Below are 24,404 nucleotides of genomic sequence, written 5' to 3' on the forward strand. Positions count from 1 at the left end.
AGCCTTCCCCCTGCAGAGGAAAGCTTCAGTGGAAATTGGTGACCTTGAAGTGTTTATAGCAAAACTTGTTCAGAGACTCTGATCTTCAGATGCCTTATTCTGGTGGGGGAACAGCCCAATATGTTATGAGCATCTCTCATTGAGATGTTAAGAAACCATCTTTCTTGGTTATACTAACAAGCATCTAACAATACTCTTCTTGAACTGATACCAGCCGATAGTGAATTTCAAGTTCTTAGGAATCTTAGGTTGTGTTTGTGATGTGAGTCCAGTCACAGAGATAACTGGCTTTACTTTGATGTCTCTCAATTAGTACGTTTGCTTCAACTCCCAACTAGACCCAAGTAATTATCTTCTCTGTGTACATAATAATGGCTGTTTATTATAATGGTGGAATCACACTGTAGCCCTATGTGTTTGGGAGTAGACTTCTGAATAAGAAAGATTGGTCTTGAACTTCATCCAAACAATTGTTTTCCTAAAGGACCTAGAGGGTCTCAATTTCATGTGGTTCCTCTTATAAACCAGTAGCTGTGTTGGGATCCCCTAAGGCAACATTCTAGAAAGGCTCCATCTTTCTCATTAACAAAGATGAATTGTGTGTCTGCCATGTTCAAGGAACTGAATGGAATCCATAGGTGTATTGGACCTGGATCCTTTCCTACAAAATTGTTTTTAATGACACTGGATGCAGAAGGTATATTACAGCACCTATAAAACTATACAGTAGCTATTTATCTTTCCCCCATGGGTTGTGAGCCTCTGGGGGCAGGAACCATGTCTTCTCTCATACCCCACTGCATCTCTATGGGAAGGTAGAGACTACAGGGAACAAACTGATGAAAGTAATTACATATTGAATACTAAGATGGTAATGAGAGCAGCTAACAAAAGTAACTAGTACTGATATTGAACACCTGCTGTTCATCAGACCCTTTCCAATGCACTGTTCACTTATTAAATCCTCACAACCATCCTGTGAGTTGGGTGCCATTCTTAGTGCCAAGCTTAGGACTACTTTTTCCCTCAAAATAGTAAGCATCTTACCCATCAGTAGGAAGTCTAGGTTTGAAACAGATCTGTTTTACTCAAATCCCAAGTAGGTTCTTTACACTCACACAGTGCTCTTCTACCTCCTCTGAACCCTTTGGAGGAAAGTCACTCTATAGGAGATGCCTAATTAATTAATCCAGGGTCTCTAATTTCAAGGCTGTACTCCACCTCAGGGACATCTCACTGCAAGGAAATGATTTTCCTGCCCAAAGAGTAGTATGAGTGACTGTGGCAAATCTAATTGGGTAAGAAACTTGCATCTAATTGGAGGCACTTAGGATTACAGAACCAGAATTTGGAAGAAAGGCCCTTTGAAATGATCTAGTCTGATCCTGTAATTGATGAGATATGATAAGAAAGGACAAGAAAGACCCTTGATTGTCACCTACTATCCCACTGTCACCCAGGGAGTTATAGAGCCAGATCTAACTCAGTCCAGTTTTCTGTCTACCGTGTTGTGTTTCTAGTGCTTCTTTATATTCTGCTAGTCTTAAAACAGGCATAGTAGGACTTGTATGCAGTGTGTGAGAGTTTATTATCTCTTCAGCTCTGAAATGCCTTTTCCTTGTCCGTAGGTAATCCCTGCGGCAGGAAATAGCAATTTTTTCAGACTAATCCTGTTCTCGGGAAGCATGGAGACCTTGTCAGGCTGAGTCAATGTGGCCTTTACAAGGTTTTATGAATTTTATTTATTTTTTGAGAAACCACCACTGCTGCCAGAAGCATGAATAATGGTTAAAACTTGCAGACTTTGTGATGTGTTTGCTGATCATTTCCAGTAGGGATAGAAAATAAATGTCAATACAAATTCTTCCTCCACCTTTGGGTTCTAAGGGAAGGGCTTCAAGGATGTTGTATGTATTTTCCACATTCCAAAAGGAGACAGGAGCACTGTGATCATTACTCCTGATTCCATTATGTTCTTGTCACTGTTTCAGGCAAATCTCCCTCTGAACCCGTTCCCACATAACCTTCCCTGCCAGAAGATTTTAGAATGACAAAATGGCTGCATCTTCTCTGGGAGGACTTGACATTTGCAGTCAATAGATAAAGGAAAGAGAGGGGCTCTAATTAGGGTGTGCATGCCCTGGTGAGTGGTCATAGGGTAGCACACGCTGCAAGTCCATTACCCTCTCTCACTGCTGAAGGTGAAGATCTTCCTGCAGGGGAGGGCAGGAATCTGTGATTTCATTACTTGGAGAGCAAAGAAAACATGGGGTCACAGGTAGACCGGTTGAATATCAGTGAGCACTCAAGTAGCTGGCCTTGGGGGGCAGCATGTTAATTTCTCTGAGCCTCAGTGTTTTTCTTTAAGGTTGGGATTCATTTTGATCATTTAACAGGAGGCATTATATAAAAGTTCCTTTTATACATGGAAAAAAGGATTTGCCCCACTGTCATCTGGGAAATTTCTTGTGAGAATAAAATATGAAGCAGCTAAGGATGAATTTTTCTTGTCTTTCCTTTCTCACCCTCTTTTGGTGTTATTCTCCCAAAGAGCAGATGCCAAGACAGGATTTAGTGCCTATGAGAGAAACTGGGGAGGCATCTGGAAAAGTCAGGGCTTGCTGTCAGACCGGGTGGGGCTGACTCCAAGTGGCGGAGCCAGGGAAGGATGATGGGGAGAAAGTCTCTTCAGACAATGGTGGGTCCACGGATGGTTTTGGCAAGGCTGCCAGGGGGCTCTGAAGCTACGGCGTCTGCCAGAGGACACTGTGTCTCTCAGGACTGGATCTGCTTCAGGAGGATCCCTGCAAGCTGGTCAGTGGCTGTGGCAGCCTCTGGGAAGCAGGCCTCACAGCAGCGACCATGATGATGGGCTTCAGGTCTGACAAACCTAGATTCACCATAACTCCCTGTAATTGAGGTCTGTAGGGTACATTCTTGTGCCCACATTTCTTTCTCACTCTAGAAAATGTTGAATAGCCAGTATATGAAGCAGCGCTTGCTTTAAGTTCAGCTGCTCCATCTCATTGACTTTTTAAAATTACCTTGGAGTAAAGAATAAATAAAGAGAGAGAGAATTGGGGGGGAAGGAGGAGATGGCATAAAGAGACAGGTTAACAAACTGTGTTTCTGAGGCCTCCCTCAAGGGACAGCAATGCCATGAGTGTCCTTGGCAGGCAGGGAGGCAGGAGGTAAGTGCAAGGAGTTACACATGTGTATATACAGAGGGAATGTGTGACAGAGTGTCAGGCAGTTGCCTTTGAAGGGCTTATCTGCCCCATTAGGCTCTCTCCACACTTATAATCCCTTAGATTTCTGGAACTCATGAGAAGAACCCTTATTCCCCACCTCCATGGATCCCACCCAGAGACCCTCAACCCCCTGCCAGTGGTTATGCACCCCAAGTAATGTGGTGACAGTCACGGGGGGAGAAGCGGAAAGATAGCCCCAAACCTCTGCGAGAGAGCAGGCTCAGAGGAAGCTCAGGGGAGCAGCGACAGAGAGCCCCTTCCCCCAAGAGTGTCCACAGCAGCTCAGCAGGAAACCTGTACATTTGCTCCCACCTGACAGTAACTAGGAGACAGAACTTCTCTCCCCTGCTTGAGTAGAGTCACCAAAAGACAGTTAAACAGAAAATTTAAATGAAATCTCTAGCATTACGCAACTCAAAATTCAAATGCCCAGGTTTTCATAATCACCATACCAGAAATGAGGAAAATCTCAACTTCCAGAAAAAGAGACAGTAGAGACCAACAGCAAGATGACCTTTGGAATCGGAGATTTGTAGATATCCATCAGGACACTTCCGAAGCAATTCCAGACTCCCTGAAACAAGTGGACAGATAGAAAACCTTAGTGAAGAAATGAGAGGTGAACCAAATGGAAGAATGAGAAATAACACAGTAGCTGAAATAAAACCCCAGTAGGTGGGCTCAACAGCAAAGAGGAGGCGTCATACAAATGTGGCTAATGGGATGGCATTAACCCTGTGGGCAGAATGTGTGGTCGTGACTACTGACGTGGCTTGATACCTAATTGTTTAATATTTATGTTACAAACCATTTTGTGACCAGAATCAAACCATCCTTGAAACATACTATGTTTTGCTGTTTAAAGAACTCCTATGTGAACAGTTATATTCTGTTTTTAAGATTTGCATTTAAGTACATGGACTGCACCTTAGAAAAATCTCAATGCCTCTGTTGGAAACCAGTTTCATGGATGCCAGGAAGTGAGGAGGTGGAAGAGAGTGCATCAGCCTGTCTTTGCTGGGGAAAAGGAGGGTCGCAGCTGGAACATGAATACCTTTCTGTACCTGTCAGCTGAGGGAGCCAGATCAGTGGACCAGGCTTTGAGGGAACACTGGCAAATGTCTCTTGTTAATGAAAGACAGCGAGGGTATGGAAAAGTCCAGAAAACATGGACATGAGGAATGTTTGCAAAGCCTAGGATTATTTGGTATAAGAACAGGGCCTGAGTTGGCTGTTTATGTTCGTTGGAGGCTTCTCTCAGGAGATTTGCTTCAAATGTAGTCAGACTTTCCAGGGCAGTGAGCAGCAATTAGATTAAAGAGCTTTTGGGAAAAAAAAAAAAAGCAGTTAATTCTTAGTTGGAGCTGAAGTTCTGTCTGTAAAAGGCATTTGCTGTGGAGTACTTGCACCAGTGAAATCCACCTCCCTGGGTTGGCTTGGTGTTGAATCAGATTCGGGAATTAAATGGCTGGTGGAGGGGTGGGTACAGCTTTGTTTCTGAGGAAAGCCAGGAAGGGCTCCTCCCTTGTGCCTGTGGGGCCAGGATGGCCTCCCATTTCTTGGTGGAGGCCTCTACCTGTCTCCACACCCCATCTGCATTGAGAGTTGTCATCTTGTTCACTGTCCCTGGGAAATCCAGAGAGCTGAGTGCCTCTTAAGCGATAATTAATCCAACCAGCACTTTTATTGGCCTCTCATTCTCTGTTTCATGGAGCGATAAGTGTGTTGCCATTTGTGCTGTACAATACTGCCCATGTGACAGGACCAGGGAGGGTGGGGGAGGGGTCTCTGTTCTTACCTGGGTGGGCCATCTGAGGGCCTCTGATGCCTGCTAACCCGGCGTTCCCCACCATGCTGGGGCTACTCATTAAGTGTCTGGGGTCTCCAGTACTCCTCTGATTGTTGTGTCCCTCACCCCTCACTCCATTCCTGTCCTCATCTCCAGTCACAGCAGAATGGACCCTCCATGGTAACTGAGGATAGAATAGTTCACTCATAGACTACATTTCATTTGCATTGGACAGCATAATTCACTGTCTCTTTTGCCTGCCCCCCTTTTGTTTCTCCTGCTTCTCCTACTGTTCTTTTATTTTCCTGGCAATTTCTCATGAAATCCTGATTTGGAGTCTGCCTGTGGTCCCCTGAGGCCACTCTGGCTCCTGCCTCCCCTCTGCACCCTGGAGAGACAGTCCCCTAAAGTGCATGAAGGAAGCTGATGGGACTAGACACTTGACATTTCCCCTTGTCCTTTTGGAGCAATCAACTTGAGGCCCCTTGGAAAGAAAAAGTCAGCCCAAGCAAATGCATGTGTTTGCATAAGCATTAGTAGCTCAACGTGTTCCTGGGTTCTGTAGCGAAGGACAAGCCTAACTTATTCATTTACAGCTTCTTTTATTGCAGAAAAAAGAGTGGACGTGGGATGAGAGCAAGATGCTGGTGATGCAGGACCCCATCTACAGGTAAGAGCCAGTCCCTGCTGGGGAGGGTCACTTGGGTCCTGGAGCTACTGCTGGACTGAAGGGTCCAGACAAATTTAAATGCGTATCTACTGCTTATCCCTTCTGAGAGCTTTCATTTCTACAGAATGTAAGTACCAGAAGCATATCTACCTGATCTTTAAGACTGAGACAATTCTTTTTATGCTCAACTGCACTGAAGGAACCGGGAAGGCTTTGTTCCTGATGTTTAATCCAAGTCTTTCCTGTAATTTGAGACTTTTATATTTATTCATTTTGTCTCAACTGAAATTTCACAACTGCATATGCTTAGGGTGATCAAAATGAAAGAACTGGGGTTTCCCGTCACCCTATGCTCACACTTCCTTGTCTGATCCACCCTCTGAAACTGAGCATAATAAGGGATTTGTGACCTTTTAGGAAAGCAGAAAGTCACAAATATCACCAGAAATTGCTTTAATAACCAGACTATAGGATTTCTCCAGAATTTAGATGACCACCACCTGTGCACACCCAGTGGAGTAATACCTGGTGGCAGTACAGATAGCTAGGGCCCCTTCCAGAAGCCATGGCAGGACTGTGGTTCATTGGTGTCATTCTTCTGTCCTGCTCTTTGCTGACCCAGCCCTCCCCACTGTCCCCTACCTTCTTCCTGTTTTCTTCAATGGGAGAATGAGTCATGGCTATTCATTCAGGATTTGGGAAACCTGATTTTTGTCTCCTCTCAAATTATTTGTCTTGGTTGATAAATTGGATAAGGGATGGAATTTGATGGAGATGTCAGCCTGGTGGCCCTGCCTGCCAAAGAGATGGCTGTAAGTGGAGTTTCCATTCACTCAAACAACTATGCAAATGTGATATGCAGGCCCGGCACTATGCTGGGGGGTTTGCGAAAATGACAAAGGTGTGGACCCTTGTTCTCAGCTCGTTTTAGTCTGGTAAGGAAGAGTCCCGAACAAACCACTGGGGCACAAGACAGGTCTGACAAAATGAATTCTTCCTCCTTGTTCCTGTCGTATTCTTTAATACTTGTTGAAATCATCATTATATTGTGTTACTGTTACACTAAAAAGAAAAAAAAAAGTTAATCTTTTGCCAGCCAACTAAGTGGTGGGTGGGGGCAGAGCTAGGCACACTCACTTTTGTATTGCTGGACTCAAGCCCGTGCCTGGCCTACGTGAGGCATTTCATAAATGTGGATGAGTGGATGGGTAAATGCACTGAATTAATATCAGTAAGTGAACATAAGTGGTTCTCAGGGAATTTGAGTTCAACTTGAGTGATGAGAAAAGGCTTGAAGAAGCAGATTGCATCTGAACTGGGCTTGAAGGATGTCAATGGACAAGCCCCTTGTCCATTTCTTTTTAAAAGAATTAGATCACACTATTTGCTTATTTGCTTGCTTCTTAAACAAATTGTGATAAGTCCTAGGCCCTGGTAGAGTCATCCGCCAGAATTCTTAGGATGCTCACAGTAATTCTTTTCAATCCCGAGATTTTGCTAATTCTTTACCAAACTTTGTTGGTTTTATCTTTTTGTCTAAATACAGGAGTCCACATTTATCAATGTTACATTAGATATACTTCATGTGAGTCCATTTTCAGAGTGTCTGAATTCTTGTTAACCAGGGTTCAGTCAGGGAAGCAGGGGACTCTGAGTGTTAGGGCATAAGGGATTTGTTTCCGAGTATAAACTGAAACACTTCTGGTAGAAGCAGGAAGTAAAAGGTCCAGAAAAGATCAGAGAGGAGACACAAGTCAACCCTGGTGTGAGTGCTAAGTTGGAGTCTGCAGGAAGCTTGGTGGGTCCATGTGCCAGAGGGGATGGTGGAAGCTCTGGATGCTTCCTGGCTGCTGCCTTGCAGTTGGCAGTGGTGGTGGCCAATGCTTGCTGCATTCAGCAGGGCTGACAGTCATGAGGGAGAGCCAGACAAGGAGGACAGAAGAGCAGTTGCTGCTGCTTGCAGTCTCTCTCCCAGCTTTCCAATATTTCTCTTCTGAGCACCCTTAAACTCTTAAACTGTAGCTCTGCAGCAATGGATATGCTGAAACAGAGTTCTAGCTTAGCTCAGTCAATCCAGTACAAAACCTGCCTGGGTCCCACTAACAGGTTAACTTTCTCTCCTGGTTTTCCATTAAGTACAACTTCAATAAAATAGTTTCACTCAAGTCGCTGATAAGGCTGTTGTAAAAAACAGGGGATAGGCCTAAAGAGTGAAAACTTGGTTTTTATTTTCCCTTTGCTTATTTTGTATTTCACTTCCTTAGTTAATATTCTTATTTTACCCTTACTGGCTTTATATATTTATGCATATAAGAACAGAGGCCAGAGGTGAGGAGGGTAAGAGGATTCACCAGAAACAGAGTGGGAAGCAGAAAGGAAGATTGACTGAAAAACACTGCTGAGGGGAGCAGTAGGCGAGACAAGAAAGGTCTGCTGTGCCATGTGGCTCAGCTTCCTAGCTGAATATCAAACTCATGCTGCAGTGGCTGAGGATAGCTTCTTAGTGCTGCAGCTTAACCCCTTGCACCACCAGGGAGGCCCTCCCTCACTGGTTTTTAAAGTAAAAAAAAAAAAAAAAAAAAAAACATTGGCATAGTTGGGTCAATGGCACCATGCTTTGGAATTTGTTTCCCTGCCTTGGTATCTTCTACCTAGCCTTACTGGGCACTGGTAAAATTAACACATTTGACTAAGTCAGATCCTAGGAGACTTGGGTTCTTTGATACTAGGGATCAGACTTACCAGCAAATAAAAATCTTTTTATTTTTCATTTTTTAACCAGAGGAAGTAAATACATGTGACTTGACATCTCCAGGAGTCAGACTGGAGGTAATTCTCCAATTTTGTGTATAAATGACTAAACCCTTAGGAGTTCCAGCTAGTTCCCTGTGATGATATTAATTAACGTCCAAGCAGTTGGTGAGATGACTCAAAATTAGAGAATGTACATCCCAAGCGTGGCCCTCCCTGTTGGGCCATGCTTTGCTTCTGAGCAAGTCAGAGATGGATTATCCAGGGCTCCCCGGGGCGGAGGCAGGTGTGGAGAGCAGGTATGCGTTGTTCTCAGTGCCAAGCCTGGAGGAAACAGTGGTATATCAGTTGGGAGACAGAACTCACACAAGGGTTTAAGCAGGAGAAGGGGTGCACAAGATTCCTAAGCTGTAGCAAAATAGTCTCTGAGGGCTGAAGGACAGTACAAAGGAAGGACAGACTTGGAAAAGGATCCCTCCCCAAGGCTGGGGTTCTGTTCTCACCATGGAAGGTGTGCTGCAGCTGCTGGAAATAAGAGATTCCTTGGGGCCCCAGGGGCTGGGTGCAGGAGAAACACAACTGGAGGGCATCAGAGGGAGCCGGGTGTTGCTGCATGGGAGGTATGGAACCCTCAGGCTCTTTTTGGGAAGACTGTGGGGAAGGCGATCACCAGGCTACCCTGAAGAGGAGAGGTCACTGACAGAGGGTGTATACGGGGCTGCAAACCCTGGTGTGAGTCCTCTTCATTGCACTGTCGCTGCATTATGGGAAGCGACGGGGGACAGGAGTCCTGAAGACCAGGGAAGGGCGAGCAGCGCTAGCGTCCAAGACCAGGAGAGGTCTGCTGCACCATGTGGGTCTCTCCCTGGCCGGCTGAAGATCGAACTCATGCTGCGGAGGCCGCGGATTGCTTCACAGTGTGGTGCTTAACCCCTTGCACCATCAGGGAGGCATTAGAGTTGATGTTTTTATTTCAGTCAGAAACCTTTCATTGACAGTGCCTTCTCCTACATATGCGTGAGTAGAAATTACCCAGTTTTATACGTGGACAGGCTTGTGAACTTAGAAGGGGAGTGAGATGCCATTCCTGCCTGGCTGGCTTTGTAGGTTCCCCGGGGTTGCTCTGCAAGCCCTCATCTGCCTTTGTAGAAATTCTCAGTGAAGGGCCAGCCCCTTCGAAATCCCACACCCCCATCTGTCTACCTGTCAGCACCGCCTGTACACCCTTCACTCTCCTTAGGGGACCTCATCTTCTATGGGGTTCCCCAGCTTTCCTGCCTCCTTTAGCACATCCTGGTTACATTGCCACCGTCACTCTGTCCCCTTCACCTCTGCTGTTTGTACATCTCCACCTGTCTCTTCAGCACTGTGACCCATGATCTGTGTTTCCTCATCCTTCCACCCTTGCTTCCATGGGCTCCCTCTCTCCCTGCTGAAATGTCTGACTCTCTCCTCTCCTGAAATAACCTCCCTCAGCCCTGCAAGGCCATTCAAGGCATGTCTTTTGTCAGCCCTCAATCCCTCCCAAAGCCCTGGTGTGTCCTCACCAGTGCCCGCGATTTTTCCAGTTTCTCTGAGTCTGTTCCCATCACTTCACGAACTGCTCCCTCCTGTTCCCTGCATCTCCACACACTGGCATTTTCAGTGTTCCTCTGCAATGCCTTCTCCTTCTCTGGAATCTCCCTTCTTTTTTTTTAGGTTTCCTTACATTTTTTTTATTATTATTTATTACCATAATTTGGGGGTTACATCTTCATTCTTCTATATGTGCCCATGTTCCACTCATCACTCACCAACCACCCACTGCCCTGTCCACTTTCCTCCTCCCCTCCTGCCTCCCTTCCAGTCCCTCTCGTAGCCAGTGAATTTTTTCACAAGTACAACATCTGTTTTGCTGTATTTGTCAGTGTGGTTTTGATTTTTTTTTTTTTTTTTGGTGACATAGTCCACAGCTAAGTGATGCCACCCAATAGCTGTCTTATTTCAATTTTTCTGCCTTGCCTTCTCTCATTTGCTCCCAGCCCTCCATGGTCATATGCTCCTTTTGTCACCATTACTGCCTTTCCTTTAAAGTAAGTTCTACACTTAGTCCATGAGCCTCTGTAGGCTTGGCAAAGGCCCCACACTTAGGAATTCTCAGTAAACACTTGTCCCTGCAGCCAACACCAGCTGCCTGTCTCCTGAGAGACAGAGGCCTGGCCCTGTCCCGCCTGCTTGTCACTTCCCAAGGCCTTTCCTTCCTCTCTCCTTCCCCTCCTCTTATCTCTTCCACTCACATGTCATTGTGTCTGCCACTCTGCAGAAAGTGCCAGAATGCAAAGGGAGATAACTGAGAGCCCATCTCAGGGGCCTCCCGTGGCTTCTCTTTTTTATGATGGTTTTCAGGTAAGTATTCAGAGAAGTAAGACTGATGCGTGAGTTTTAAAACAACCAAATAATACCTTATTTCTAAAAATAAAATAGTGAAGACATGTTATAAAGGAAAAGTCAAATGCTTGTCCTTCACTGCCTTTTCTAATACCACTTTAGATGCAAACATATAGACGCTCAGATGCCTTATTTCCTCCCACATCTAATATTATTCTCTGTATATCATTACAATTAGCCTGTGTTTCTCTCTGGAATCTGTCAAGGACTTCCTTCCACATTTGTACTTAGATTTCCCATGAGGGCCTGGCTTGGAGAGTTCCAAAGTAAAAAATAGTGTTTTAGAGAGAGAAACCGGTGTGGCCTGGAATAATACACGTGCCCCAAACTGGGAAGACTTGGGTCAGGGAGACAGACAAGGGAGACCATGCCCAACACCCTGAGGCTAATGGAAGGGTGATAGCAGTAGGAAGCATGGGAGTCTGTGAGCCTGTCTGTCTGTGAGCTGTGTGACGCTTGGGTCGTTCATACTAGGAAAGTCTGGATGGAGAGAGCAAATAAGGGAGAATCATGTTATTTGGGGAGCTCTGGGGAGGAGAGAAAGCCCTTAAATGTGAGGACATTTTTTGTTAAAGATTTATTTATTTATGCATACAAGAGCTGGGGTACAGACCAGAGATGCGGGGGCTGAGAGGATTCACCAGAGACAGAGTGGGGAGCAGAACAGGAAGACTGACTGAAATACACTGCTGAGGGGGAGCAGTTGGCGAGACAGGAGAAGTCTGCTGTGCCATATGGGTTGCTTCCTGGCCGACCGGGGATCAAACTCCTGTTGCAGAGGCTGCAGATTGCTTCATAGTGCAGTGCTTAACCCCTTGTGCCACCAGGGAGGCCCACATGTGAGGACATTTTGCCTCTGCTGGATCCCACTTGGTTATTAAATTCAGTCAGGCTGAAGAATGGAAATTTTTGTCATGGTAACTCTAAGCCAGAGCTCCAGGGAGACAGGGACTATATTTGTTCTGTGTACTCGGGCTTCCCTAGTGCCTGGAAGATTCTTTGGTATCCTGTGTGATCAAGCTGGGGCAGGCCTGATCCACTTGTTGGCTGCACTCAAGTCTTCATTGCAAAAGAGCAGTTAAGCCTACCTTGCCTCTCGGTGGCTTTGTCCTCTGCCCTTCTCGGTATCTGGAAGCACAATCCAAATGAGGCAGGGAGCCAAATAGAAAATAAATAAGCATTGCAGAAAACAGCTACCAGAACCGTCAAAGCATCGCTCAGTGTCAGGCCTTCAAGGGCATCTTTACACTAATAATGGAAAATTGAATAGTGGAAAATTGAATTAAGCCAATTTTACAAAACTTCACATAATTAAACACTCTACTGGGGAGGACTTAGCCTGTGAAGGAGAAACCAGGGGGACAGGAAACCTACAAAGTGAGCGCCTGCTCCAAGTCCTGTTACTCTGTGCTTCACCTGCTCTTCCTTGAATACATGAGGGGTCGACTTGGAATGTGTGCAGAGCATTGAAGATCCCCAACGGGAAGGTATGTGCAGAGTAAGCCACTGCTCCTCTCCTGCCTCTTCTCCTGCCTCCCACTAACACCAGCCTCGGTGTTCATCGACGATCTTGACCTTTTCTGGCACACAAATGCCTTTGAGAATATGGTGAAAACTGGTTCTCTCCCTGGAATAATCATTCTCACATACTTGCAAAATTTTGATTAGGACAATTCATAGCCCCTATGGTACTAACATTAATCAGTTCCAAGGTGAGACTCCTGGTGCTCAAAAGCATGGTCAGCCTCTTTGTATATTTTGCATCCAAGCTGGGGAGTTTTATTATTGGCTCTCCTACTATAGGAGGAGAAGGAAAAAAAAAAAAAACAATCTGACTTCCTTAATGGTTCATTGTTGAAGTGATAAATGGATTTTATTTTATCAGTCCAGGGGACATTTGCATCTTTTTAGAGGCTTTGTCTTATTTAAAACATACCAGTCTTGTATTGGTGAGTTTCAGGTCATGTAAAGGCACAGGGTTTGTGTGGGAGGAGCCTGTAAGTTACCCTTGGTGCCCCTGGACTCACATGGCTATGGGGGAAGTTGACCTAAAGTCTGTTCAACATCAGTATATAAGGACCAGGTAGTGGGCCAGGGGAAGGGCTGTTCTGTTGCCAGGCTTAACCCCAAAGGCAAGTAAAGAAAGGCCACTCTAGATCTGGAGTTGTGGTCCCCATCTGACATGCATTGTATCAGTAAGTAGCAATGGCAACTTGGTATCCTGCACGACACGTCGTTCTAGAGGCTGGGTTGGAGAGGTGGCCTCCAGCCTGGCCACGTGAGCCCTTGTGAGCACCTTCCTGCATCTTTCACAGTTGGAGGAAGGTGGTGATAACTGGCCAGGTATGTGCCTGGGCTTCCTTTCTGGGAGCTTAGGCCGCCAGCTGCAGAGGTGAGGATAGTGGGAGTTCCAGAGGGTCCTGTGTACAATTCAGATAAGTGTGTGATGGAAAAGCTTACTGTCCCAGGTGCCCACCCCCACTATGAGAAGACCCTGAGCTCAGCTGTGGGGCCACAGCCGATTACCACCACCAGTGGCAGTCATGACCAATTGTGATGGATGGAGGAGCTCGCTGTGTTTGGCTCAACATTTCTGCCTGTCAAACGCATTCATTTTTCAAGGTTTATTTTATTTTATTTTTTTAAAGATTTATCTATCTATCTATCTATCTATCTATCTATCTATCTATCTATCTATTTATTTATTTATTTATACAAGCACTGGGTACAGTCAGAAGCACAGAAGGGTGAGAGAATTCACCAGAGCCAGACCAGGGAGCAGAGCAGGCAGACTGAAGTACACTGCTGAGGGGAGTAGCGGGCGGCAGGAGAGGTCCCTTGTGGGACTCTTGCCTGGCGGCCGGTGATAGAATCGGCGCTGCAGAGGCTGCAGGCAGCTTCGCAAGCCAGCGCTCAACCGCTGCACCAACAGGGAGGCCCTCAAGGTTTATTTTAAATACCACATCCACCAACCAGGAATTCCCTCCAGATTTCATCCCCCACAACGAGACTCTAGTTTCTCTTTCTCCTACAGACCCCAAAGCTATCTAGTCTTAAGTTCATGTTCATATTGTAGATATTTATCTGTCTTCTATTTTTTATTTTTTAGTAGGAGCTACATTTTTTTGTCTCCTTAACCTCTGTCTTGCTCATTATTGTGTTCAGTTCATATTGGTTAATTCAAATGATTTCTTCTTGAATCTCTGCAACATTTTCAGGAAATGGGCACACTCACTTATAAACTTTCATCCAGGATTGATTGGATGGATGAGTGAAGCAACTGACCAACCTGCAAACATTTTTTGAGCCCTAAATGCATGCTGTAAATATTTGGGGAAGGAGATAAAAATGTCAACATTAGAACATTGGAATGTTGGAATGTTCTAATAGATAATAATTAGTACACAGTGACTTTAAAAGGCAGCAACACTCAGCTGTGAAATGAGGAGCCAGGAGACCCAGTTCATCTTTACTCAGGGAGGGAGCCAGCATCTCTTCACAACATGGGATTAACTGCTAACCAATTCTGCCTTTGCAAAGATGCCCCTCCCCCCCTTTGTCCTTATGCCCGCCCCCCCCCCCCCACTTCTGTTACTCCTGTGGTTAGCCTTTCCTTGAGGGGCTGAGGGTGTTTTCTGTGGATTAACTTGGTCTTTGACTTTATCACTTGTCTCGTTTGTTGCAGTTTTTATTGATCATTAATAATAAATTAATTGGTAATTAATAATAAATTATATTGGGGAGAAATGAAACTAAGACAAATGGTAAATATGACCATCTTGTTAGTAATGGCCCCAATAAAAAGTGAAAGGTAAAATGCAAGAGAGCCTCAGAAGGGCATCCCCAGATGGGTTGGTCTGACAGCTGTGATGTGTGTGCTTACAGAAGTGTTGAGATGGAGAGAATGGCTGCTTTCACTCACTGTCTCCACTAGTGCTTATTACCCACTGAATGATGGTCACAGACTGCCAGAAGGGGCCTCCATGTGTTTCCTCGCAGAAATGGGGCAGCCTTTCCGACAGTGGGCCAGGGTCTCACCGCCTGTCCTTACACCCAAACGCCTTTGAAAATAAAACTGACAAACACAGGTGCATTGGTGAAGGAAATTCTATGGGGACTATACCTGAGGGGGTGGGGGGAAGCAAATACTGTTTAAAAATGAACAATGATGTAAAAAAAAAATTATAAAAAAAATGAAAAAAATAAAACCAACAGTCCCTGACTTATGATGGTCTGAGTTAGGATTTTCCAACTTAAAGATGGTGCAACAGTGGGCAGCATCCGAAAACCTGGCAGGTATTTGGAACGCAGGGCAGTGGCAGTGAGCCCCAGCTCCAGGCAGCATTTTCAGCTTACACTGTTTTCAACTTGCCATGACTTTATGGGGAGGTGACCCACTGTAAGTCAAAGAAGGTCCGTGTGTGTATGTACATGGACATACACACATGTATATATACACATCTTTGTGTGCGTGTGTTTGTGTGTGAGAAATATTTTTAAAGAATTTTTATAGCCAAATCCAAATCCCCAAACCCAATTGCCTACATTCACTGATGGAAGGACAAAGCCCTAAGGAAACAATTATACCTGTCAGATGCCTTGACTGGTGATGAGTAGTTTGACAAGCTCTTCGGGAGAGGCTGCAAGTGCTCAGAAGGCCGGTCCCAGGAGTGTCCCTGTTGGGCTCCCACCCTCCCAGCCCCTGGGTTTATGATCCCACCCTTCAGATCCTCAGGATGGGATGGATTCACAGCGCTCCTTTAAGGAGATGGTAACAAAGCTTTCCAGTGTGTTTTCCTTTCCTTTTCTTTTAAAAAAAAAAGTTTATACATTTTTTACATGGTTGTTCATTTTTGTACAATGCTTGATTTTTCCTCTTAGGTGTAATCCCCATAAAATTACCACCACGAAGACCCACAATGGAATACTATTCAGCAATCAAATAAGACAATCTCATGTCATTTGCAGCAACATGGATGGAGTTGGAAGGGATTGTGTTCAGTGAAATAAGTCAGAAGGAAAAAGAAAAATATCGGAGGGAATGCTTTCCTTTTCATCACTGTCACCTGGTTGTCCTTGCTCTTGGGGAAGGGAAGTAAAACCGGACAGGTAAAGGCAGGTCCAGTTAAAGCAGCTTTTACTTTAATCAGCAAATTTTACTACAAAAATCCTCCTGATCTCTTGTCTCAAACAGCCCCACTCCTGCACGTCCAAACAGCCTTGGCCTCTGCCAGGGAAAGAGAACTATTTCCAAAAAACACAGAGGTGACTAGCTGGGCAGGACACCTACCTGTGCTGCAGGTTCCCGGCTGCACCTCTGACTTGGAGGCACCTCCACGCTGGCCCACTCTTCTGCAGTCTCCCCTGTACACCCTTCCCCACCCCCCGCATCTTGAGACTATTTCTCTTTTGTTTCGTCTTTTTCAGTCTTTAATAGGCCCAGGTTTGTCATCTTAAAAAGGAAGAACAACCTGGAGCCTACCATAGTCTCATCTTGCCTGGCTTTGGGGAATAATAATTCTACTTGCTGTGATTGTTTCCAAATCCACTCCTTTCCAGGCTTGTGACAACTGAACCTCCATGCTGTCTCCAAGATGGCTCTTGCTGGGGTCTTGGCTGAATCCCCAGCTTTGTTACCATCTCCTTAAAGGGGTGCTGTGAATCCAACCCATCCTGGGGATCTGAAGGAGGAGCTCGCATAAACCCAGGGACTGGGAGGGTGGACCCCCCCAGGGACACTCATGTGCCTTCCATTCCGACTCTCAGAAGCACTTAATGCTGTGGACCTTTCCCTCTTCTGAGGACTCCCTCCACCTACTTTGGGGTTTCCTCCTGGTCCTCCTTTACAGTTTAACCCAACTACTGCATGCCTCCCAGCTCCCCTCCGTTAGACTTGCAAAGTAAAAACAATCATTACGTGGTTGGAGGTTGAAACTATAAATCAGTTCAATTCTTTCTTTCCTTTTTTTTTGGTTTCACTTTGTTCTAATGTCTATTAGAGGCTTGGAAGTAAAGATGCCTGGTCCCTTAGTTTAAAAAGAAAAAAAAAGGGACTTCCCTGGTGGCACAAGGAGTTAAGCACTGCACTATGAAGCAATCTGCAGCACGAGTTCCATTCCCGGCCAGCCAGAGAGAAACCCACATGGCGAGGCAGACCTCTCCTGGCTCACCTGCTGCTCCCCTCAGCAGTGTATTTCAGTCAGTCTGCCTGTTCTGTTCCCGCTCTGTTCTCACCCTCGTGCCTCTCTGGCCTGTACCCCAGCTCTTGTATGCATAAATAAATCTTTAAAAAAAAAAAAGAAAAAAAGATACTAGATCGTGATTGGAAGGGTCGTAGGAATTGTCTGGCCATTGCCTGGGGATGTGTGTGAGAAGTAGGGCTATTGTCCCTGGAGTGGCACCAGCCCTTCATTGCTCACTTACTTACCCTCAGGTAGTGGGACGGGCTCCCTCCAGCTGAGCCATGGGTCAGAAGGTTTGTAATGTAGCATCAGGCATCATCAAGAGGGAGCAATCAGGGAAAGAAGCATGCTGATGGCCAGCCGGCCCAGCCAGGTGTCTGCTGAGCCCTGGGGAGGGGGCTTCCTTTCATTGCCATTACAGCACACAGAAAACAGGGTTTCCCAAGTACTGAGTAGTGGCTAGAAGGCTGTGAGTACAGCTGAGTAAGAGTGTGTTATGGAATGAACCCCTGAAAGCCCTATTGGTCTTGAAGGACTGCTTTTGAAAAGACTAAGATGTGCTTTTGATGCCATATTCCTGGGTTGGTATATTTGGAGAAACTTGTATTGGAAGAGGGGCAGTTGGGGATAGCAAGGTGAGGGGTCAGGAATGGACACGGTGCAGGTTTTCTTTGATCCCATGCAGACCGGGTAAAGGAGGAGTCAGAGTTTTCTGTGGTTTTTTGCAGGTCTTTTATTGGGATTTACCCGGTACACAGCAGGCAGGGGTGCTGGGGGGCTGGGAGGCCTCCCAGCCCCCAGCAAGTCTTCATTCTATCTGGGCTCTCCGGCGTTCTCTCAGCTTCTGCTTCTCTTGCTTCTCTCTCGGCTTCTGCTGGCGTCCCCGTGATGCCGCCCCTAAAAGCACAGTCTTAGCCCAGGTGAATCCCATCTACCTCTGCCCACACCCTACTCCAGGTGCCCGCCATCAGGCATGCATTCAGGACCTCAAGAATCCATCATCTATCCTGATGGCGGGAGGGCAGAAAAGCCTGACATTTTCTTCACCCTACACAAGGAAATCCAGCTCCTCTCACAAGTGGCCCCTGAAAGCCTTCCTTTCGTGACTTTGATGACCACGGGGACTCTAAAGATTCAGGGGGCTGGAAAAGTAACTAGCATAAAAAAAATGGCAAGAATGTAACACACTACCAACTGCTACTTGGGTATGTTTAGATAGAAATGGTAAGAATAAGTCTAATATTCAAACAGTCTTTGACAGTGATTAATCACCTAAACAGGTATACAGAGGGCAAGAACTTGAAGCTTGCCTGGGTTCAAATTCTGGTTCATATTGTGGCAAGTTAAATGAGTCCCCTAGAAAGATACCTTCTTGTCTGACTTCTGACACCTATGGTCAGGCCCCTAACTGGTACTAGGAACTTTGCAGAAGTCATCAATAAGGGCAAAGTGCAATGAACCCAACCCATTCCTTTGGGGGCCCACAAACACCACACGGGCTGGTGGTGTGGGGAGTCCTTGCTTCCTCCCTAGTGAATTAGGGTGAGCCTAAATCTGATGATCTAATCATAGATGAGGGCCATTTGGAGACAGAAACAGAGAGGAAATGGAAGGCAGAAGGCCATGTGAGGATGAAGACAGATCAGACAGTGCAGTGACAAGGCAAAGAACACCAGGGATTTCTGGTAGCCACCAGAAGAAAGGCCTGTTCTCCCTCAGAGCCCCTAGAAGGAACCAACCTTGCCAACACCTTGATGTGTGTCTCCTGGCCCCCTGTACTGTGAGATTTAACTTCTGTGGTTTGAAACCATCCGGTTTGTGGTAACTTGTGGCAGCTGCTCTAGGAAACTGATACAGCTGTGTGAGCTTGAGAAAGCTGACGAAACCTCATCTCCAAAATGAGGATAGTGATGGTCCCTCTCTCGTAAGGTGCTGTGAGAATTAAATGAGTTTTTACATGTGAGGGGATTAGAATGATGCCCAGCACGTGGTAGCAAATATTCTTGTTTATCATTTCAACTGAATAAAGATTTCTTGAGCCTCTGTGTCCCACGCGCTGTGTATAAATCATTAGCCTCTTCTCTTGCCTTCTGTCCTGTGGAAGAATAAAGCTCAGTATTAAGTGGCTTTGAGAAAGCAGACAACTGAGCCCTCCACTGAGTCTTCAGGAGTCCATTCTGTCTTGGTACTTGTTATCCCCCCAAATAGCAATGTCTCGATTCTGCTGGGGAGTGAAGAAATATTGATTGTGCTTAGGAAAAATTTTTACCTCAGCTCTCTGCCTGCCTACCCCGTGAAGATGAGAAATAGGCCCTGTCTTGAGAGTAAGAGGGCAAGCTGTTCTCCAGGAAAGTAGGGGAGAGGTATCTTGCTGGCCCACATCGAGGGGCACCCTTACTCTGTGTGCTGTGTCCTCTGACTCTGGCACAAAAGTTATTTCTGGGGAAGAGTCTGCAGGAAGCCTGAGGACCCTCCCAAGTGTGAAGACAGACTGATCCCAAAGAAACATACACGCACAAAGTGTGTGAGCCCAGATAACCCAGAAGCAGAGGAGAAAGAATTGGCGGCTGGTAAACCAATTTGGTCTCTGAAAGCTGACAGCAGGTGACAGTTATTTGGGAGAAAGGACCGGTGTGGGGGAGAAGTCACCACCCTGAAGAATATGAAAGGACTTCCGTGGTGGTTTTGTGAGGGACGCCAGCCTGCTTTTGGCCTGCCTGTCAAGGACTGAACAAGAGGAAATTAACTTATCACAGTGCTTGGCATTTAGAAAGTGTTTTGTGATGGTTTGTGGTTGATTCAAGGAAAGCAGGGGAGATTTTAGTGGGACGTAAAAACGAATTTCTTAACAACTGTGAAATTAAAACATAAATTAACTGCTGAGCAAGGCCACGAGGGGGCCTTAACTAGTTGTTCAAAAGAGAAATGTGTATTTGTCTGACTCTCGCTCAATTTTCCAACTCCATTGGTGGTTTATTTCTTACTTTAGGCACACAGGAGATTGTTGTAATAATAATTTAGACATTTGTGTGATTTTATTCCTCAAAGAAACTGTGGGAATTAGCTTCGATATTTGTATTTCTCTGCCTGCTGTTGGAGTCAGACTTGATTGTCTCTTGAGGTCTCTCCAAGCATCACAGTCCCAGGCTTCTTTCCAGATCCTGCTGCCTTAGTGAGGCAGGTCTGTGGAAAATGGCCCCGTTATGTGATAAGTAGACCTTGGACCGTCTGTCCTTGGACACCAAGGTCAAGCTGACCTTGGATACCTCAGGCATCAGGAGGTCCTGTGAGGGACTGGGGCACTGTTTCATGAGTGCCATCAGCCCTTTATGCCAGAGAGCAGCCCTATGAAAGTGAAGTCTGAGGGCAGCAGGTCCCCAGTTAAGAATGGCTAAAGTGAGGATGAAGAAGATGAAAATTGAAGCAGCTTAAAAGGACAGATGATGTGATAAAAAGCCCTGTAAATACAGTGGGAGGAAAAAGATAATCAGACCAAAGCAGTAATAAGAGGGAGAAACAATCAAGATGAAGGACAATTTTATATGAAGATTAGATGGGAAATAAGAGGCATGGGAAAAGAGCGTTGATCAGGGATGGCGTGTGGAACCGTGTGAATGCTATAGGGCTGGGTGGGAAAAGAAAGTGCCCTGTGTTTAGGCCTAGGGCTGGGGTGGGGTGGGGGGTCCTTCCCCTGCATTCTGGTGTGGTGCTGCTAGCAGAGCATCAGGGACCTCCCTCCAAACTACCCCCTCTTCTCACTTTCTCCCAGGTCCTCTGATGATAGCATGTTCCTTTGGAGAACCCCCTAAGTCACCTATGCCAGTTGGGGATCCTTGCTACCAGGGGAGGAGTCCTGCTGGGTTTCCCAGGACAATGCCTTCACAGCTGGGGTACCCTCAGCTCATCTCCAGCAGGAGCTTGGTTCTGTCTTCTCTCACCTGCATTTTCCACATGCTTCTTCCTTCCCCAGAGGTTTTGCCTTAAGAAGACCTGCTCTGAGCTGACCATAGACCTCAGGCATACAGCAAGAGAGAGGGAAGGAGAGGGGTCAAAACAGGGGAGGGAAGAGCACAAGCGACTGTGGTGATAGATCATGGGTGCTGTGCTGATGGGAGAACTACAGGGACTACCCCTGAGGGGAGAAATCAAATATTATCCATAAATTAACAGAGATGTAAAAAAATAAATGAAAAAAAAAAAAAGACCCCTCTAGGTTTATATCCATTATCTGCAAGTTGTTTGGTAGCTTATCTTTTTTTTAGAAAATATCTTTAGCCTGATCCTTCAATGTTAATGAGACTTTTATGCAATCTGAAACAGACATTTCTTTCTATCTAATTTAGACAGTTAACCATAATATAATTCTGAATATTGCGGTTGCTCCAAATAAGAATTACTCAGAATGACCATCTAGCTGTATTATATAGATACTCAGTAATTTGCAAAAATATTTCTGTTGAGGTCTATGTCAAAGTGGGTCTGCAAATTTAAGCATGAAGACAAGTGAACTATGAATATACATCAAGTCCTAATACTCAGTGCTTGATTTACTGCATCACTGATACCGCACCACCCAGTTCAAGAACCTCTTTCATGTGCTGCCATTTAACTTTGAATGGAAAAATAGGCAATGAATGTCAATGACAAAATGGGGGTTTTGTGTAATAAAGTAGGTCAGGTCGCATAGCTTATCTTTTCAATTGTGCTTTATTCCCTCCATCTTGTGGTGATTGGGGGGTTGGGAATGCCCCTGCCTTCCAGAAACTGAAGAGAAAAATCTCTGCTAAGTTCCACCTGGAAGGCCTGGAGAAGTAGTGACATTAGGGGAACAATGATGCTTACTCTTTGCTCCTCCACTTGCCATCTTTAAGGTTGCCTTCAAGGTTTTAGCTTTATAGTGTGTGTACAACCCTTTTGGGCCACAGAATATTTGGCTGTCCGTGGCCTCCTTTGAACGTGACAGCCACCCTGAAAGATATTTCTGTTCTTTAAGAATTGGGTAAGCAGGATGACAGAAGACTATGAGTTTGCTCAAGACATAATGTCAGGTATAGGTCCCCTGGCCTCAGCTCTGTGCCTTTGCTAGGCAGGACAACCTGCAGGTTGTGAGCAGGAGGCAGCAATGCAGGTGACCCTGTGGGCTCTCTATCTGTGGGCTGGATGGAGAAGGGGGAGGGATTATAGGTGTAGATGCAAAACATTTTGCAAGTGACTTCAGCTCTTTCACATTCTCTTGACCAGTAGGTTCCAGAGTCAATGGATGGTCCCCATGAGAGACAGAATGTTAGCACATGGTGGATATGGTCTCATCATTTAGAGCTCATTATATGGGAGGACAGTGGTGCTAGAGGAAAGTGTGTGCTCTCACCCGGAGACTGAGAGAGAGGGAATGACAGATGAGGAATTGAGGATAGACCTACAAGGTGAGACTATAAAGAAAAATTATGGACTACTCAGATTTTTATAAAATGGTCTTTCAAAAGTGCATAATACATTTCAGGCAGAACTTAAAATCAAGTGGAAGTGCAAAGGAGCAACTGTTGTTGAGACTGAGTGCATTGGCTCCTGGGAAAGTCTGAGGGTAAGAGGGAAGTGTAAAAGAGCAAGTAGCATGTGATGAAGAGGAACTCAAGTCCCTTTGTAAAACCTTGTATGTCTTTTTTTCTCAAGTAGAGGAGTGTCTGATGTTCAATCAGAAGTACTAGCACATAGGCGATTTGAAAAATAGATGAAATTTTAAAACCACTAGGAAGAAGGCAGGTGGCACTCACTCCTTTAAGTGTGGCCAAGCCTTGGTCACGTGGATCCTGGGGTCCTGAAGAATGTGATTGCAAATTTATGATGGGCCATTTTTCAAAACCAAAGGGAATGGATGACATCTGGGAAGATTACATGAATAAAGCTCCCCACTTTTTGGGAAGAGGGGAGGTCTGGATCACAGACTAGTCACCTTGTCTTTGCCCCTGGGCAGGATTCTGACAGAGCATTAAGCAGCTGGTCTGTGAGGGCTTGGAAAAGCGATCACTAGTAGGCAGCCTGAGAAAGCAACTTTGGGATCCACTTAGGAAATCTGCCTTGACATATACAATGTTGAAAACCAATGTTACCTCCATTAGAACAAAATCTGCCTCAAGAGTATATATGCAAATTGACTCTGAACTTGGTGTTGGCCAAAGTGAACCAGCAGTGAATACTGTGATTAATGAAAAAAACAACACAACGAATTCTAGGCATAGAAAGTACCCATCCAAATATACCCCCCTGATGTGAGCTGCACTGGAAGGGTCATTGGCAAGTCAGGGTATGTGTCGCAGAGGGTAACAAGGAGGACAGACTCAGTTACTGAACAGCAACTTCCCAACACTTCTCTCTGCATGTGCCTTAATGCTTAAAACAATACGATGAATATTGCATTTTAGATGAGGCATGAAAGGGTCATATACAGTGAGCAGTTGGCCTATGGCCAGAAGCTAGGAAGAGGTAAAGCTGAGATTCAAACCCAGATGACTCCCTTCCCAAGCCCACAGACCTTGTGCAGGCAATAAAGGGTCTGAAAGGTGAGCCCTGTTGAGCTACTGAAGGAAGAGGGGGTATGTCACTTTAAACTTCAAAGGAATAAATAGAAACTTGGCTGTGGTTTCCAAATGTTCAAATAGTTGCCTTTTGGAAGAAGGATCAGCCTTGTTGTGTAAGACCCCCAAAGGCTAGCCCCAGGGTGTCCCCTTTAGGAGCTCACTCCTTGGGCTCCTCTTGCTGCACAAAGTCATTCTTTATTCTTTAAGCCCCACGAACACTAGTGACAGTCCTGAGACCACCCCAGTTCACAGGGGACATACCCACCAGGATATCATAGCAGAGCCGGGGCCTGAGACCCTAGTCTTGGTGTTTCAAGCATTTTCCTCCACTGCATTCCCGCTGACATGTTGTAATCAACAGAAGAGATAGGTTACTCTCTCAGGGAGAGAATTTCCCACCGTCAACAAATCCTGACTCACCAGCATGCCCGGTTGGGACTATGCCAGATGACCACACAAATCTTTTTTTTTTTTTTTTCCCTCCCTGTACTCTTAAGAGAAACAAGTTTGCCGGGAGATTAATAGTCCAGGAAGAATGGTGATGGTGGTTGGTCTAGTGGTTCTTTTATTATTATGTCAACCTGAATTCTAGCATGATGTAAACCCCAAGTCCAGTTTCTCCAAGAAATTATTTTTATTTCAGTCATTTATAATAAGTTGATGGATATAACAATTTGCAGAAAAGTTTATTGCTCTGGCTTTAAAAACCTAACAATTCCATTAGTAAGTGAAAATTATAATTCTGTGCATATTTTGAAA

General features: G+C 45.5%; 1 protein-coding gene across 9 annotated transcripts in view; it reads left to right on the plus strand.

The window, feature by feature from the left end:
* The window catches only part of LOC119241340 (uncharacterized protein C1orf226 homolog), a 270,987-nt gene that overhangs the window by 195,604 nt on the left and 50,979 nt on the right, over positions 1-24,404 (plus strand). For 7 of the 9 annotated variants that reach the window (XM_054693513.1, XM_054693511.1, XM_054693509.1 and 4 more), the window contains one exon: positions 5,637-5,710. In XM_054693513.1, coding sequence (XP_054549488.1) covers positions 5,637-5,710 — 74 coding nt within the window. The remainder of the gene's footprint in view (positions 1-5,636; positions 5,711-24,404) is intronic. The other 2 variants (XM_054693512.1, XM_054693510.1) reach the window with 1 other exon arrangement.

Source organism: Talpa occidentalis, unplaced genomic scaffold, assembly GCF_014898055.3.
Source record: "Talpa occidentalis isolate TD23 unplaced genomic scaffold, MPIMG_talOcc4v2.1 talOcc4.12, whole genome shotgun sequence".
NCBI lineage: Eukaryota > Metazoa > Chordata > Mammalia > Eulipotyphla > Talpidae > Talpa > Talpa occidentalis.